The sequence below is a fragment of the Mytilus edulis genome, chromosome 9, assembly GCF_963676685.1.
Source record: "Mytilus edulis chromosome 9, xbMytEdul2.2, whole genome shotgun sequence".
Classification (NCBI taxonomy): domain Eukaryota; kingdom Metazoa; phylum Mollusca; class Bivalvia; order Mytilida; family Mytilidae; genus Mytilus; species Mytilus edulis.
Window position 1 is genome coordinate 9,452,987 of NC_092352.1, and position 14,411 is coordinate 9,467,397.

General features: G+C 31.8%; 1 protein-coding gene across 3 annotated transcripts in view; it reads left to right on the forward strand.

Annotated features, from left to right (window-relative positions):
• LOC139489483 (TATA element modulatory factor-like) overlaps positions 1 to 14,411 on the forward strand; it is a 39,935-nt gene that overhangs the window by 704 nt on the left and 24,820 nt on the right. For 2 of the 3 annotated variants that reach the window (XM_071275919.1, XM_071275921.1), the window contains exons 2-5: positions 5,719 to 5,835; positions 7,006 to 8,865; positions 9,349 to 9,425; positions 10,696 to 10,746. In XM_071275919.1, the coding sequence (XP_071132020.1) occupies positions 5,727 to 5,835; positions 7,006 to 8,865; positions 9,349 to 9,425; positions 10,696 to 10,746 (2,097 nt within the window). In that variant the 5' untranslated portion in view covers positions 5,719 to 5,726. The remainder of the gene's footprint in view (positions 1 to 5,718; positions 5,836 to 7,005; positions 8,866 to 9,348; positions 9,426 to 10,695; positions 10,747 to 14,411) is intronic. The other variant, XM_071275920.1, reaches the window with a different exon arrangement.

Consider the following 14,411-nt stretch of genomic DNA (forward strand, 5'->3'; position numbering starts at 1 on the left):
ATTTCGTAGTATACATCTTTCCTTTATTTCAAATAAGCTATTTTTGGAAGGCATGCGCGAAATCACCGGACATTGGAGGAACTCTCAGAACAGGGGTTTTCCTAATTTTGGACACACATTACACAAAATCTAAAGGATGTAACCATACAAACAGAAGATTTTATGAAATAAAAGTATGTTATGAATGTGTTCACACAAAATTATCCAATTTTTGGTTTTATCACTTGAATGAAGTGAAGTCATAAGTCTTAGGTGTGCGGATACACCGGACTGCACCGTACATCATCTCATTGCAATCACAAAAACAGACAAACTATGGAATTAATCAGACAGTCTCATAACATGAACACACTTTCATACCCAATTCCATCCTGTAGAACTAAAAAACAATTAAAAGCTGGAAAAGCTTTCCTCTGAGTATTGTGATGAGTGACAGTCACTCTATTGAGTCCTTCATTGAAAGTAGCAGGTACATTTACAACGATTTCCGAAGGATTACAAGAACAAGATTATTGTCCCAAGGAATAATTAATTTATCCCCAAAACATGATTTTATATGGTGTAATACTGCTAAGATTGTAAAATTATATGGTCTGAGACGTTTTAATCGTTAATACTCTTGAAATATAAATACAAGTTATCTTCAAGAAATCAATTTGTATGAAATTTTTAAAGTTGTCTACCTCTTGAATAATTACGTCCTCCATATTATTTTCAACAAGTAATTTGCATAAATAAACTTAATACAAGACATGTTAATTGATTTCCTGACAATGCCTGAAGTTAAATTGCACTTTTATTGAATAAACACAACTTATATCTTAGAATTATTTACTTTAATATTATTTTAAGTAGTATAACATCATGTGTTCGAGACAAATCAATATGTCCTTTGGATATTAAATAGTTCTTCTAATCCTTGGAAAATGGTGTTAATGCAAAGTAGCTGTCTCAACAATATGACAACATACATTTTGTACTACTTCAATAAATTGATCTTGATATTTAACAATAGATAAAATAAAAATGTGCACAAACATAATTATAACATTCTACATTTTTAGGCAGTTAAGCTGCCTTATGCGAGCACCCTAGATTTGTGTTCTACCCAATAAATGCTGAAAGGCATGCCTTTTTTATTATCTTCCTGGATATTTTGTTATTTATAACTAATTGGACAGTTTTTTCATACATTTAATTCTGGATTACAAAAAATATGATCAGAAAAACCTTAAATGATCTTCGAATCACCCCAAAGTTTTAAAGTTGCACATATGAATTAGAGCACATTAGGAATCCTTGTGCAGTTTATTATCCCCTGAGCTTTTGGCAAAGATGTCAAAGAACAAATGTATGAAATATTTAATTGCTGAAAATCTCTAAAGACAAGTAGTTTAGATTTCCCAAATGACAAAAGTCGTAGGAATATTGTGTGTCGTCAATACGTAGTCAACTACGTCAGTAGTCAACTACATCAGTAGTCTATTATATAAGTTCAACTGTTCATGCTGTTGGCGGCAATTTCAAATCAGAAGACGAAATTTTCGTATCTTTTCAATTTGGAGATAGGGGTTCAAATTAGCGGTGGTCCGAGGTCTGCGGCCTTCCTCTTTTGCAGTCGGACTTTCGACTTGGTACTAGCTATGCCCGACCGACATTCCACTTGAAAGAAAATAAAAAAAAAATTTTGCAAACTATTTTACCAAAGTCTCCTAATAAACGATCTAAAACTTATTTTCTTCATTATTATACATGACAGCGATGTTCATTTTGTTCAACCGCTAGCTTTATACAGAAAACCGCCGACAAATAATGTGTAAATTCGAGAAAAATCGTATCTGACAAAAACAACATTGAAAACAAAATGGATGCCAGACAATTACAATATCGGATCCGATTCCGGAAGCGGAAAAGGGTAATTCCGGGTTTTGCCGATCAACTAAAGAAAACCAGAAAGGTGAAAAAAATACATCTATGCATGGTAAATAAATATAAACACTAGAATTGAAAAGCAAAAGATATATGTAAAAGAAAGAAAAAGCAGAAAATATTTTGTACAGAAACTCAAAATTACTTTTTGACCAATTTTAATGTCAAAAGTCAATACAATGTGACCGTTGGGAAAAGTATATATAGGGGGAGTTCACTACACATCCTCCTGTTTGAGAACCTGGAAATGGTGGAGATTCCCACCCCTAAACTATTTATACTCATTTCTCTAATTCTTCTTCAATTTATCCCTATCTGCACCCATTGTATAAAAAAAAAATCAACATGTGGTTCGTTTGATCTCAGTTCTTCATTGGTTAAAATCTGATTATGACGTCAAATTTTCTTGCTTTCCTCTGAATTTCCTATTGTGACAGCATGAAAAAAGGCGACCATGTCTGCTGACATCACATAGAGAGAACACATCTTTATGAAAATCACTTGAAAAGAAGGGAAAATTTTGCCAGCTTATTATTTTTAATGTCAAAATCCAATACAATGTGACAGCTGGGAACAGTATATCTAACCATATACAAATGTATATGTTCCTGTTGACAGTATACATTTCCTTTACCAGTGATAAATGTTGGTAATGCATGTTGGATGCTTTGAAAGTGTAAACATATAACTGCAAATTCAATGGGTATTTTTTTTCTCAATTTTGATGGGTCAGTTAAAATAGCTGGAAGTTTATTACTTTATTTTCTTCACAAATAGTGCAATTAGATTATTTGATACCTTAATGTAAGCAAATCATATGATATATAGGTGGAGTCCTTTGGGCCACTCTACCCCCTCCTGTTTGATAACTTTGAAATGGATGAGATCCCCACCCCTCAACCATATACATTCATAAAATTGAGAATGGAAATGGGGAATGTGCCAAAGAGACAACAACCCGACCATAGAAAAAAACAACAGCAGAAGGTATGGAATTATATAACTAATTAAATGAAATATAGGAGAAGTCCCTTAAGGGTCACCCCACGCCCTCCTGTTTTAAAACTTGGAAACAGTCGAGATCTACACCCCTAAACCATATTTATTCATGTATGGTACACTAAATCTAATCAAATGAAATACAGGGGGAGTCCCTGGGGTCACCCCACCCCTCCTGTTTGGGAACTTTGAAACAGTCCAGATCCCCACCCCTAAACCATATATATATATATTCATGTATGGGACAATATAATAAATCAAATGAAATAATGAGGTTCGTGGGGCCACTTTACCCCTTCCTGTTTGAGAATTTGAACATGGTTGAGATCCCCACCCTCAAACCATATATATTCATGTATGGGACAATATAACAAATCAAATGAATTATAGGGGAGTCCCTGTGGTCACCCCACCCCTCCTGTTTGAGAACTTGGAAACAGTTGAGATCCCCACCTCTAAATTAAATGAAATATAGTGGGAGTCTAGACTCCTTGGGTCACACAAACCCCTCCAGTTTGAGAACTTGGAAACAGCTGAGATCCCCACCTTTAAATTAAACCATATATATTCATGTATGGGACATAAGAAATAAACAAGTGGAATATAGGGAGAGTCCTTAGGGTCACCCTACCCCTTCCTGTTTGATAACTTGGAAACAGATGAGATCCCCACCCCTCAACCATATATATTCATGTATTAGACAATATAACAAATCAAATGAAATATAGCATGTATAAGGGAAGTCACTGTAGTCACCCAACCCCTCCTGTTTGAAAACTTGATAACGGTCAAATTCCCACCCCTTAACCATATATATTCATGTATAGGACAATATAAAAAAAATCAAATGAAATATAGGGGTAGTCCCTAGGGTCACCCCACCCCCTCTTGTGTGTGTTTTGGGAACTTGTAAAAGATTGAGATACCAACTCCTAACCCATATTCTTTCCTGGTTGTCCCTGTAGTAGTAAACATTTGTCTGATTTGTGTCTCCTAACTGTTGTACTGTAGAACAGAAACTCAGTTTTCTTTCCAGGGAAGCAAGTCTGTTCATACTTTTACAAGCTTGTACTAAAGTCAACTTGAACGACTTACAGTCAACTTATACCAACGTTAACTATCATTTAGAAGAACTGCAATCATTGCGAACTTGTACCATTGCAGACTCATGACCATGAAAAAAATGTACTTGATATATGCGTTGCTTTTGATAACCTTGATAAAATATGAATCATTTGCCTTAATGATTAATTCATTAAATGAACATAAATGTACAATGTACAATGAAGTATGAATGTTTCATGTTTGTTCTTTTAAATCATTAAACAAAAAATTGAAGCAACATTGCCACAGTTTTCATCATTATGTTTGCCTTGGTTTTTGGTTAACTGCCAACAGCGCTTACAGTGCTTTGATTTTTCACTGTATATACATCTCCACTAAGCCATGGGTAAGTGACATAAACTTCAATGTGTTGATTGTGGTCACTACAAAGAAGTGTTAACACATTTTATAAGTTTAGGATATACAAATTTGGTTCACATATATATATTATAATCGCATTGTCTCTCTTAGTAATTAAGCTATTGACCTCATTATTTTGTTAATAAGCCTCTCTAAATTTGGGATTGGTTGTATGCTTAGTCCGAATAAAAGTGACACCTTAAAGACTATTTTAATATTTTTATGTGAGGCCTTCGTACAAATTAGAGTAGCCTTTCAAGAGTCAAGACGTCATAATTACTTATACTAGTTGTATGCTTATAATTCATACATGTAGCTGATTACTTAAAATATTTGTATATATTGGTAAAATATGTTGCCTTTCAGTATGCTGTCCTGTATCAATCTAGAACTGCAATAGCAATGAACACTTGCATTAATGAGAATGCAATTTAATATTTCGACAAAAAAACCTCAGACTAGCAAATCAACACTCATTGTTTTGAAAGTCCTGCACACCATTTAACTAAAGCTCTATATCTTTGCTTGTTATCACAGATGAATGCAGATAAATGTATGATTAGATATTGTTAATGACATATAAACTTGTTCATATGCAAATTTTATAAAATATTCTGTTGACTGGACACAATTTAGTGAAGATTAATATTTAACTCAGCTTTATACATGTATCTGTATATCTTTTTTCACTTAATGTTAATAGGTTACTTTTTTGGGAATTGTAATTATAAAAAATACATCCAAAATAACATAAAAATCTAAAATATAGCATTATTATGCACATATATTCCTATAGCTACCCTATGGAAAATTAGAAAATTGTACATTTCATAAATGGACAATGAACAAAATGGGACCTCACAAGAACTAATACAAATGCAACTATTATAATCTACTTCATTGTTTGAAATTCACAATAAAACATGATCTCTTAACTTCAAAGGAAAACAATGAATAATCAGTTTTATCGCTATTTTGTGCATTTTTCCTTTGATCTTTTTTTGTGATAATTTTCATATCATGCTACTCGCTTGAGATGGAAAATTATCGCTAGAAACTATGCATGCACGTGGTGTTGCTAACGAAATTGACATGGAATTGACAACGTCGTCATAGGTAAAATAGCGATAAAAAGATTATCATTGTTCATCTCAACTCGATTTCCTTTCTCGCTTTCGCCGTCCCGGCTCAAGCGAGAAAATCAATCTCGTTGAGATGAACAATGATAATCTATAAGTAAATACTGTTTGTTGTTATCGAAGCAATGATCATTTTGCAATGTTACACATTTATCTCATTTCTAAGACTTTCCTATTTTCTTTTCAGATACCAATATGAGTTGGTGGGACACAAGCAGCTTGACTAACTTTGCTTCTCAGGCTAGCCAGGCATTAAAAAATGCACAGAAAAAAATTGATAAAGTGTTGGATATTGACGAAGGAGGTACAATGTATATTATAACAAATACTTATTTACTTTTTTGAATAATTTTATAATTTTTTTATTTCATTACTACTAATCTCAGCGTCATTTACATCAGTTCTGACCCTACTTTGACCTATAATGGTTTACTTTTACAAATTGCGACTTCGATGGAGAGTTGTCTCATCGTCAGAACTGATGTAAATGACGCTGAGATTAGAAGTAATTAAAAAAAAAAATTATAACATTGTTCAGAAAAAGGAAATAAAGAGTCTGATTTACTGTCAATTATCTAATGTGTTAGTGACATATTGACGTAAATAATGAACTTATAAGGAGATTTACCTAATCCAGTGGGATGTCCTGTTGTTATTAAACAGATTCTTAACACACTTGTTTTTCACCTACAAGTACAAGTGTATGTGTTAGTTGAGAAGCAAAATGTGTTGTAAATTTTATAATTAGTTTAATTACCTAATAACTGGACATAGCAAAATATTACATTTTTATTATATAAAATATTTTAATTTTGAGAGTTTGGTGAGTAATTTGAAATTATTATTTGATGGTTCAGTGTATATTATATGTCATGTATGATATGTTTGTTATATTTCATAAGTTTTACATTTTATACTTATAGATATTTAGATATTGACACCTGAATTTCTTGTGTTTGTATCAGGGAATTTGAAATGTTGCATAATAAGACCTTGTGAATCCTGTCTCTCTAAGATTAATTGCCAAACACATTCATGCCTTAAAAATGGTGAAAGTTTTAGTCATATTGTTAAATATGATCATGTTTACACGTGTTTATATCTATAGTAACTTTTCATGTCTATTATAGTTACTGCTCTGCACTCTTTTGTTTGTTTATAAATATTTTTAATACTTGGTGACAATGTTTGTCATAATGTGTATAAACTCTGAAGAATATTTCCTGTTGCTTTTCAAGCTTGTTCCTTGTTCTCTGAGTTGTATTATTCTTGATTAAGGCTTACATGTAAAAAGCTTCATTATGATGTATTTTGTATGATGTATATATAAAGGTCAACCTACTGTCTTGTAAAAGTGGCAGAGTAGTTTGTGTATGCCTTGAAGCAAGCAAGAGTCTGGTGATTAATATAGGTTTTGTACAAGTATGGCTTTGATATATCTTGAGTAATAACTCATTGTACATGTATTTTTCAGATGCATCAGGTCAATCATCACAACAAAGTAAACCAACAGAAGAAGCATCCTCAGCATGGTCTACTGATTCCTGGAATTCTTGGTCTATGTCCTCCTGGGATACAGTCCAAGACAAATCATCTACAGAAAAAACTTCAACTGTAAAGCAAGAGAAATTGAAAAGTGAAAGGTCTAAAACATCCCGATTAAAACAGGATGAAGCATCAAAGAATGAATCTTCTTTAAAATCCATTCAGTTGACATCTTCAGATTCTAGAAAAGTGAAAGGTTTGACTCCCTCTGGAGAAACTCAAGGTCAAGTACGTGAAAAGAAAACTGAAAATATATCTACAAAGGAAAAAATATCTAAACCTAAAAGTAGTAGTGTTGAAATAAGTGAAAATAAAAAACAATCAAAAATGGCAATCCATACCGAAAGTGAAACTGACCAATCAGCAGACAGTTATGTGGAAACACATGACACTTCTGTAGATATGAAGTCTATAACAGACACTGAGTCAAGTTCTAGTGCTGATATATCAACTGGTTCTGTAAAAGGTAGTGCTGATAGGTTATCTATCCAGTCAGTAGGATCAGGGGAGACAATGTCTACTGATTCTCAAAGTTATGAAAAAATACAAAACCCTGAAAAATCTTTTGAGGATGTCTTATCATTACATTCTGCTAGTAGTAACAATGAAATCACTGACTCTTCTACAAATGTAGGTTCTAAAATATCAGATCTAATGACAAAGTCAGATTCATCGCCATCTAACGAAAAATTAGACGATTCAGAAGAAACAGATGTAATTGAAATGTTGTCAACAAGTAGTGTGGTTATAGGAGAAGATGCTTCACTACAAGACAAAGCTGTTGTTTTGCCAGAAATTATTCCTAGTGACTGTCCCAAAACTGAACAGTATGGTTCTGTGTGTGAGTCTTCAAACTTTATAGAATCACATTTCACACAACCAGATATTGTGGAGTCTTCTGAGGTAATAGTGTCAAATACTAAACAATCGGACTCATCAGATATTACTACTTCTAATAACACAGACTCTAAAGATATCAAGTCAAAGGATGAAGATATCATTGACCAGACTTTAGGTACGTCAGATAATTCAGTAGATCCTGGAGACAATTTATCAGTAGACATTCCACAATCGTCTGAAAATTATATCAATACAGAAGATAGTGATTTAATGGAAACAGGAAATGAAGTCCCTGAGAGTGAAAATGTAACAACAGAAACAATTGAAAATATAACTGAGGATACGTCTAATGTTAGTGCTCTTACTCCTGTTGGACATCATGTAAGGAATAGTTCATTTGAATCACATGATGACCAGCCGTCAAGTCCTTTAGCGACAAGTTCTAGTGGAGAGGGTAGTAAGTTAGACAGTAGTGTGGATACAGACGATACTGTTGTAGGTTATAGTGCTAAAGCAGACAATGACAGCATTGGCAGTGTTTCTCCGAGCTCGTCATACGTTAAATGTATGATAGAGGAAGCTATGGATGATAACATGAAAATGGAGGACAATTCTAGTGATGGTCATTCAGTAGGTAAATCTGAATGTTCACGTAGTACTGGAGGCCATGAATCCGGTGACGAAGTAGATACTACTACTTCTTCTGATATAGAAATCATCTCTACACCAACTTCAAATGGTGAAAATAACAAATTCATTGATTTGTCTCCCTTGAAAATAGCTCTTCAAAAAACAGCTAGAAGGAATGATGGTTCTCATAGAAGGAATGACAGTCATGATAGTCAATCTAGCAGTAGTTCACACAGTCGAGGAGAACAGATGAGTCCTGGCAGGGATACAGACTCCAGTGAAGATGGTGTAGAAATGAAAATAACAAGTGAAGAAGCTAGTAAGAAAATATACTTTTTAAGTATAGGCAAAAAACTGTTCTGTATAGTCATGTACATGTTTTAAAACAAAGTTTAATAAGCTTGAAAAGAAGGTTAAATGAAATATCCATCTTAAATTATGAATTAAAGGAGATGGAAAGTATGTGTCAGTAAGACAACAACCTAACCACACAAAGTAAATAAAAGCATGGTGTAAAACACACAGTCTCAAAACAATAGACAGGTTACTGGTGCCTTATACAAGATGTCAAGTTCTAAATCATCCAGAGTATAAAAGTTAAAATTTTGAAAACATTTGTACCTAATTAAAATTAGTATTAACCCAAGTTAAAGTAACCATCAACTGAAATTATTTTATCAACCATATTCTATAGCTTATTTATTGAAAAATGTTTTTGTTTAACTTCTTTCTCAGAGTAATATTTATAGTGTATTGTAAGAGAGTTTATTAAAACAATGCCATCCATTTTTTTCTTTTACAGAAGCTCCTTTGTGCAGAGATTTACCTCCCCTTGATGAAGAAGTAGCAGATCCCTATAATACACAAAAGTTATTGAAGGTAAAGTAAAAAAAATGGAAGGATCTGTTACATGTTAAAGATGTCGCTAAACATATTGCTTATTTGACTTGAAAAATATCCTTCCATGAATGAATATATATACATGTAGAATTGATTATATTTACTTAAGTAGACTTGGCTGATATTTGTGGTACCCAAAGTTTGCATATCTTTAACTGGTAATTGGTTTGCAACATGCTGTGTTGTTGATAATAATTTACATCTATATTTCTATTGTTTCCATCCATGGTTGGGGTATTTTAGTTCTAAATTAGATCTGTTTTATTTTAGTAAATTATTTTAGTTGGCCTGCATAGGTCACGTCACACAAGCATCTTTGTTTACATTATGTTTATAGGTAGTGAGGAAAACATTTGATCTTTTAATCAGTCAAACCAAAATCTAATGATTAGTTATGAAACTCATTGGAAGCTCATTACTGGAGGTAAATTTTTACCATGATTTAAAAATTGACATCTGTTGAAACCTATTAAAAGCTTTGTTTTAACCCATATTGTTTCCAATGAATGTTGTTTGCTAGTAAAATAGCAATACACAAAATTATAAACAAAAAAAGAATGTGAGAAATAGAAAGAGAGCTTTCAAATTATAGACTAGTTTTGAGAATTTATATTTAGCATGTTGACTGATATGAATTTAATGAAAATTATTCATCAGCATGAATTTTTGTTCAGATTTGTATACATGTACATGAATATTACCCAATTCACTGAATGTAAACACAAGAATTGTTATACAAAGAAAATTGAATGCTAGCATACAAACTTTGATTAGAAAGAAAGAAAAAATCTGCTATAAAGCTGCTTTTTAGACCTGTTTTTTTTTTTTTTTCTTTTTTGTAAATAAATAAAATTGTTACATTGTAATTGTATTGTATTTAGATAATTGTAAGCATCAGTTCGAGATTTGATGGTTTCAAACTTAATTTTCTGTTAACAAATTACTGCTTTAAATGATAATTTGAACCCATCAAATCATACTGGTGCTAGAAATTAAAAAACAAAAATCAACATTCATATCTTTTATTACTGTAAATGAAAAAAATCCATTGATATTTCAGTTTTATATATATCGTGCATATGATTCCATGAAATATTAAATGAGATTTTATTTATTTATGATTTAAAAAATGTATGTCTCACTTAAGTATAAAGATTTGTTTATTATAAGAAAGATAGAGATAAAAGAATGATTATAAATTCTGGTCTTTTGTTATGTATCATAACATATAACAAAGTGATTATTTCAGTTAACTAGTATACCCGAACTGGATACTACCACTCACGACAACGTTAACCAGGTTTGGGAGACAGGGGTTACGCTACACTTGCTTCTTGCTTACTCTGCTGAATGTAAAGTGGATAGTTTATTTTGTACTTACATTTTTTATGTCACTAAGAAATTCTCATTTCAGGAGAGCTATAAATGTTTGGCTGTAAGATCTTTGTTTTTATTAATACCATATTTTAGGAAAAAATAATAATCAGTATTTCAAAAAAGAGTTCTAGTTTCAGAATTGTTTTTCTCTGAAAGAGGATCTTAGCCTTTGGTTTTGTTGAATAACACCATTTGCTAAAGATTATGCACTTTTATTGGCATTAAAGTTATGTTATCTATAAAGATCTATTTATAATAAACTACATGTTAGTATTATTTTACAATAACTATCCACTTTACATTTTTAGGAATTCTATGTTCAGAGCTGAGCTTTTTGTTTGTTTTAAAGAAAACTTATTTAACACAACACAACATTTACATCATCTATTATCTAATTATAAAATGCTTTTCATCAGGTAAATCTTGGGAATTCAAAATGGATTTGAAGTGTTATCGTTTGAAGAAAAGACTGTACTACTTTTTAACATTTTAATGTTAGATATTCAGAATATGAACAAATTAAAGTAGAGGTTCAAACTTCTAAAACCAGTTCCATGGTTCCAGACACTGCTTTTACTAACTTATTCCATAATCTATATTGAAATTCTAAAAAATCTTCCATATAATAAAAAGTTACACAAACTTTCCACACCAAACATATGTGTTATGTTTATCTTTCAATATATAAATTAGTTCTGTTATTTTTTTATTTGATTTTAAAATTATATAGCTTTGAACATAGAAGGTGGTATCTTTAGTTGAAGGGTATTTTTGTTTTATTGTTCACTATGTGTATTTGTTTTATCCATAGACTGGAGAATCCATAATTTTACTGTGTTTATGTCAACTTTTATGCACATCTTTATTACATTTTCTAATGAATTATATGTCATATTTAAGATTGAGATATGAATTTTCATAGTTTAGATATTTTCAATGGAATTACACATGTTAAAAACTGGAAAAATGTTTCATTTAAATCATGCTTGAAATGGTGTTCTGTGTGAGCCAGTGCTTCCTGTTGCTGGCTCTACTATGACATATAACTGTTTACTTTGTACACATTGTGACTTGGATGGAGAGTTTTCTCATTGGCACTGATACCAAATTTTATTTCTAAGTACCAACTCAGTTGCTTCTGGGTAGATGATGCCCCTTATGCTTTGAGGACTAATATTAAACCAGCAAAAATACCAGCAAAGTAGAAGTAATACAAACACTTTATGGTCATGTTTCAGGAATGAACTGGATTATTTATCCTTTCGAACCAAGGTTTTAGAATCAAAGCATAAATACATAAAATGTTAAAAAGTTTCCAGACAAAACTAGCCCTAATGTTCCATAGATAATTTATTGGTTCAATGAAAGGGGTTTATGTTACATAGTATACAAAATAACCTTGACCTCCTTCAATTGCATCACTGAAAGTGGTTCATGGTGTATAGTAATCAAAGTAACCTCAGAATTTTCAAATAGCACCATGAAAATTAACATAGCGCTGGTTCCCCTAAAAGTATAGCACCATGGCCTCTTAGTCCAAGTAAAATTATGACGTCTTGAAAAGCCAATGTACTTTTTTGCTTTGACGCCTTAGGCCACACCAATTTGATTCCTTGTTCGACGGACCCGCCCGCACCTATTTTTTTTAAAACAGAATTTTTTTATTTTTTTTATATTCCCGCTTCCCGCATCCGGAAATGTAATCATGTCCATTTCCCGCACCGTTTTTTTTTGTAAATATTATAGATAAAAAGATATCAACATTTGTGTCAATAACTGTGAAAAATGACTTGTTTACGATTTTTTTTGTGTAAAATGAAACAATGACATTTTTTTCAGCATTATTTCAATAAAAAGAGTTCATACTTATTGAAATGATTGTTTTTTGTTTCTTCTAATGGACATATACAGATTTCTGGAAAAGGCAGATATTTATGCAAAAGCCATTTTCATGAACAATAAAGAGCTGCGGTACAGAAAATAAGCACACGGACCTATATAATTTTTTTTATTTTTTGACTTGTCTATGAATGAACTTTAAAAAAAAACACTCAGGAAAACTTTCTTGTTATTTTGAATTTGAGGAGCAAACATCCTTAACCTGTATATAACGATTTTAAACATAAAAGCACCCCACCACACTTTGTAAATATCTGTAAGAATATTTTTTTCAGCATGTAACCTATTTATCCAAAGCGGGAGTGCTCCGATATAAATTTAAAGAACAAAAAATTGGTTACTTTCCCCCTTACTTATATTCCCTATCGAAAAAATGTTCGTTGTGTTAGAATAAAGTACAAAGAACTTCTGAAAGATTTGCCTTCAACTGCAATTATATTGTATGCTGGCAAAACAAAACTATCCATAGCCGCTGCATGTTTATGCACCTGTCCTGATTGATTGAGGGGCCTGTCGTTCGGCAGTTATCGTTTGTTGATTATGTTCATTTGTATTTTCCCATTTGGATATACATGATATATAAATTAGATCGTTGGTTTTCATGTTCGAATTGTGTACGCTAATAATTTTGGGGTCCTTTATAGCCTGCTGTTTGGTCTGTATCAAAGCCCTGTGTAAAAGGCCGTATTTTGACCTGTGTTTGTTATTATCATGTTGAGAACAATCCTCCCTCAGACAAGGGGTCATTTTACTGATGTAGAAAAGAAAATAGAAATACCAAGGATTTGTATAGTTCTTCTATACAAAACCTTTGAAAACTTAGAATTTTGAACTAAAAAAAATGAGAGTTACATCATATTTTAAACAACTTTTTCTAAAAGAGGGGTCCACTTATTTTGAATAATATTAAACTGTTAAAGTAAATGTGTTAACATGGTTAAAGTCCAGGAATATTACTAAATTCTTGGACATGTTTTGACCATTTAATACCAGATAGATATATAGTTCTCTGAGAAAATATGAGCCCTTTTGTACAAACAAATATATTATAACTTATATTGATCCCTCATAAAACATGTAAAAGGGATATTTATAACATTAAGGGGTTGTCCCCAAACTGATTATGACTTTGATGGAGAATTGTCTCATTGTCAGTCACACATACATAGACCAGATTTATTTATTTCTTGGTGAACAGGGAAAAAATACTTCAGAAATTAAAGAAATGTCAAAGTACAAGTGATAAATCAAGCTTTAATATTGACAAAACCTACTATTTTATGTTTACAAAAAAAAAATTATAATAGCTCGCCTTTACTTTTCAAGCTTCGCCTCAAAAAATTGCAAATTAAATATTTTTTTATTAAAATTTTCAAATCGCTCGCTCGCCCCAAATTTTGGAGTCCAAAAATCCGTAGAACAAGAAATTAAATTGTTGTGGCCTTATGTAAGGGATCAAAGCAAAAAAGTAAAAGTGCCTTCGAAGACTTCATAATTATTTTGACTACATATATACATGGCCCCTAAACATACTATTATAAAAGCATCCAAGATGTTTATTCCTGCGGTCTGTTTCTGTGTGATCCACATACTATAACAATCATGTTCAGCTTGTGTATCTAGAACAAAAGCATATCTATTATCTAGTTATTTTTTGCACATTTTTATCTCTCCTTTTTATCAGGTTAT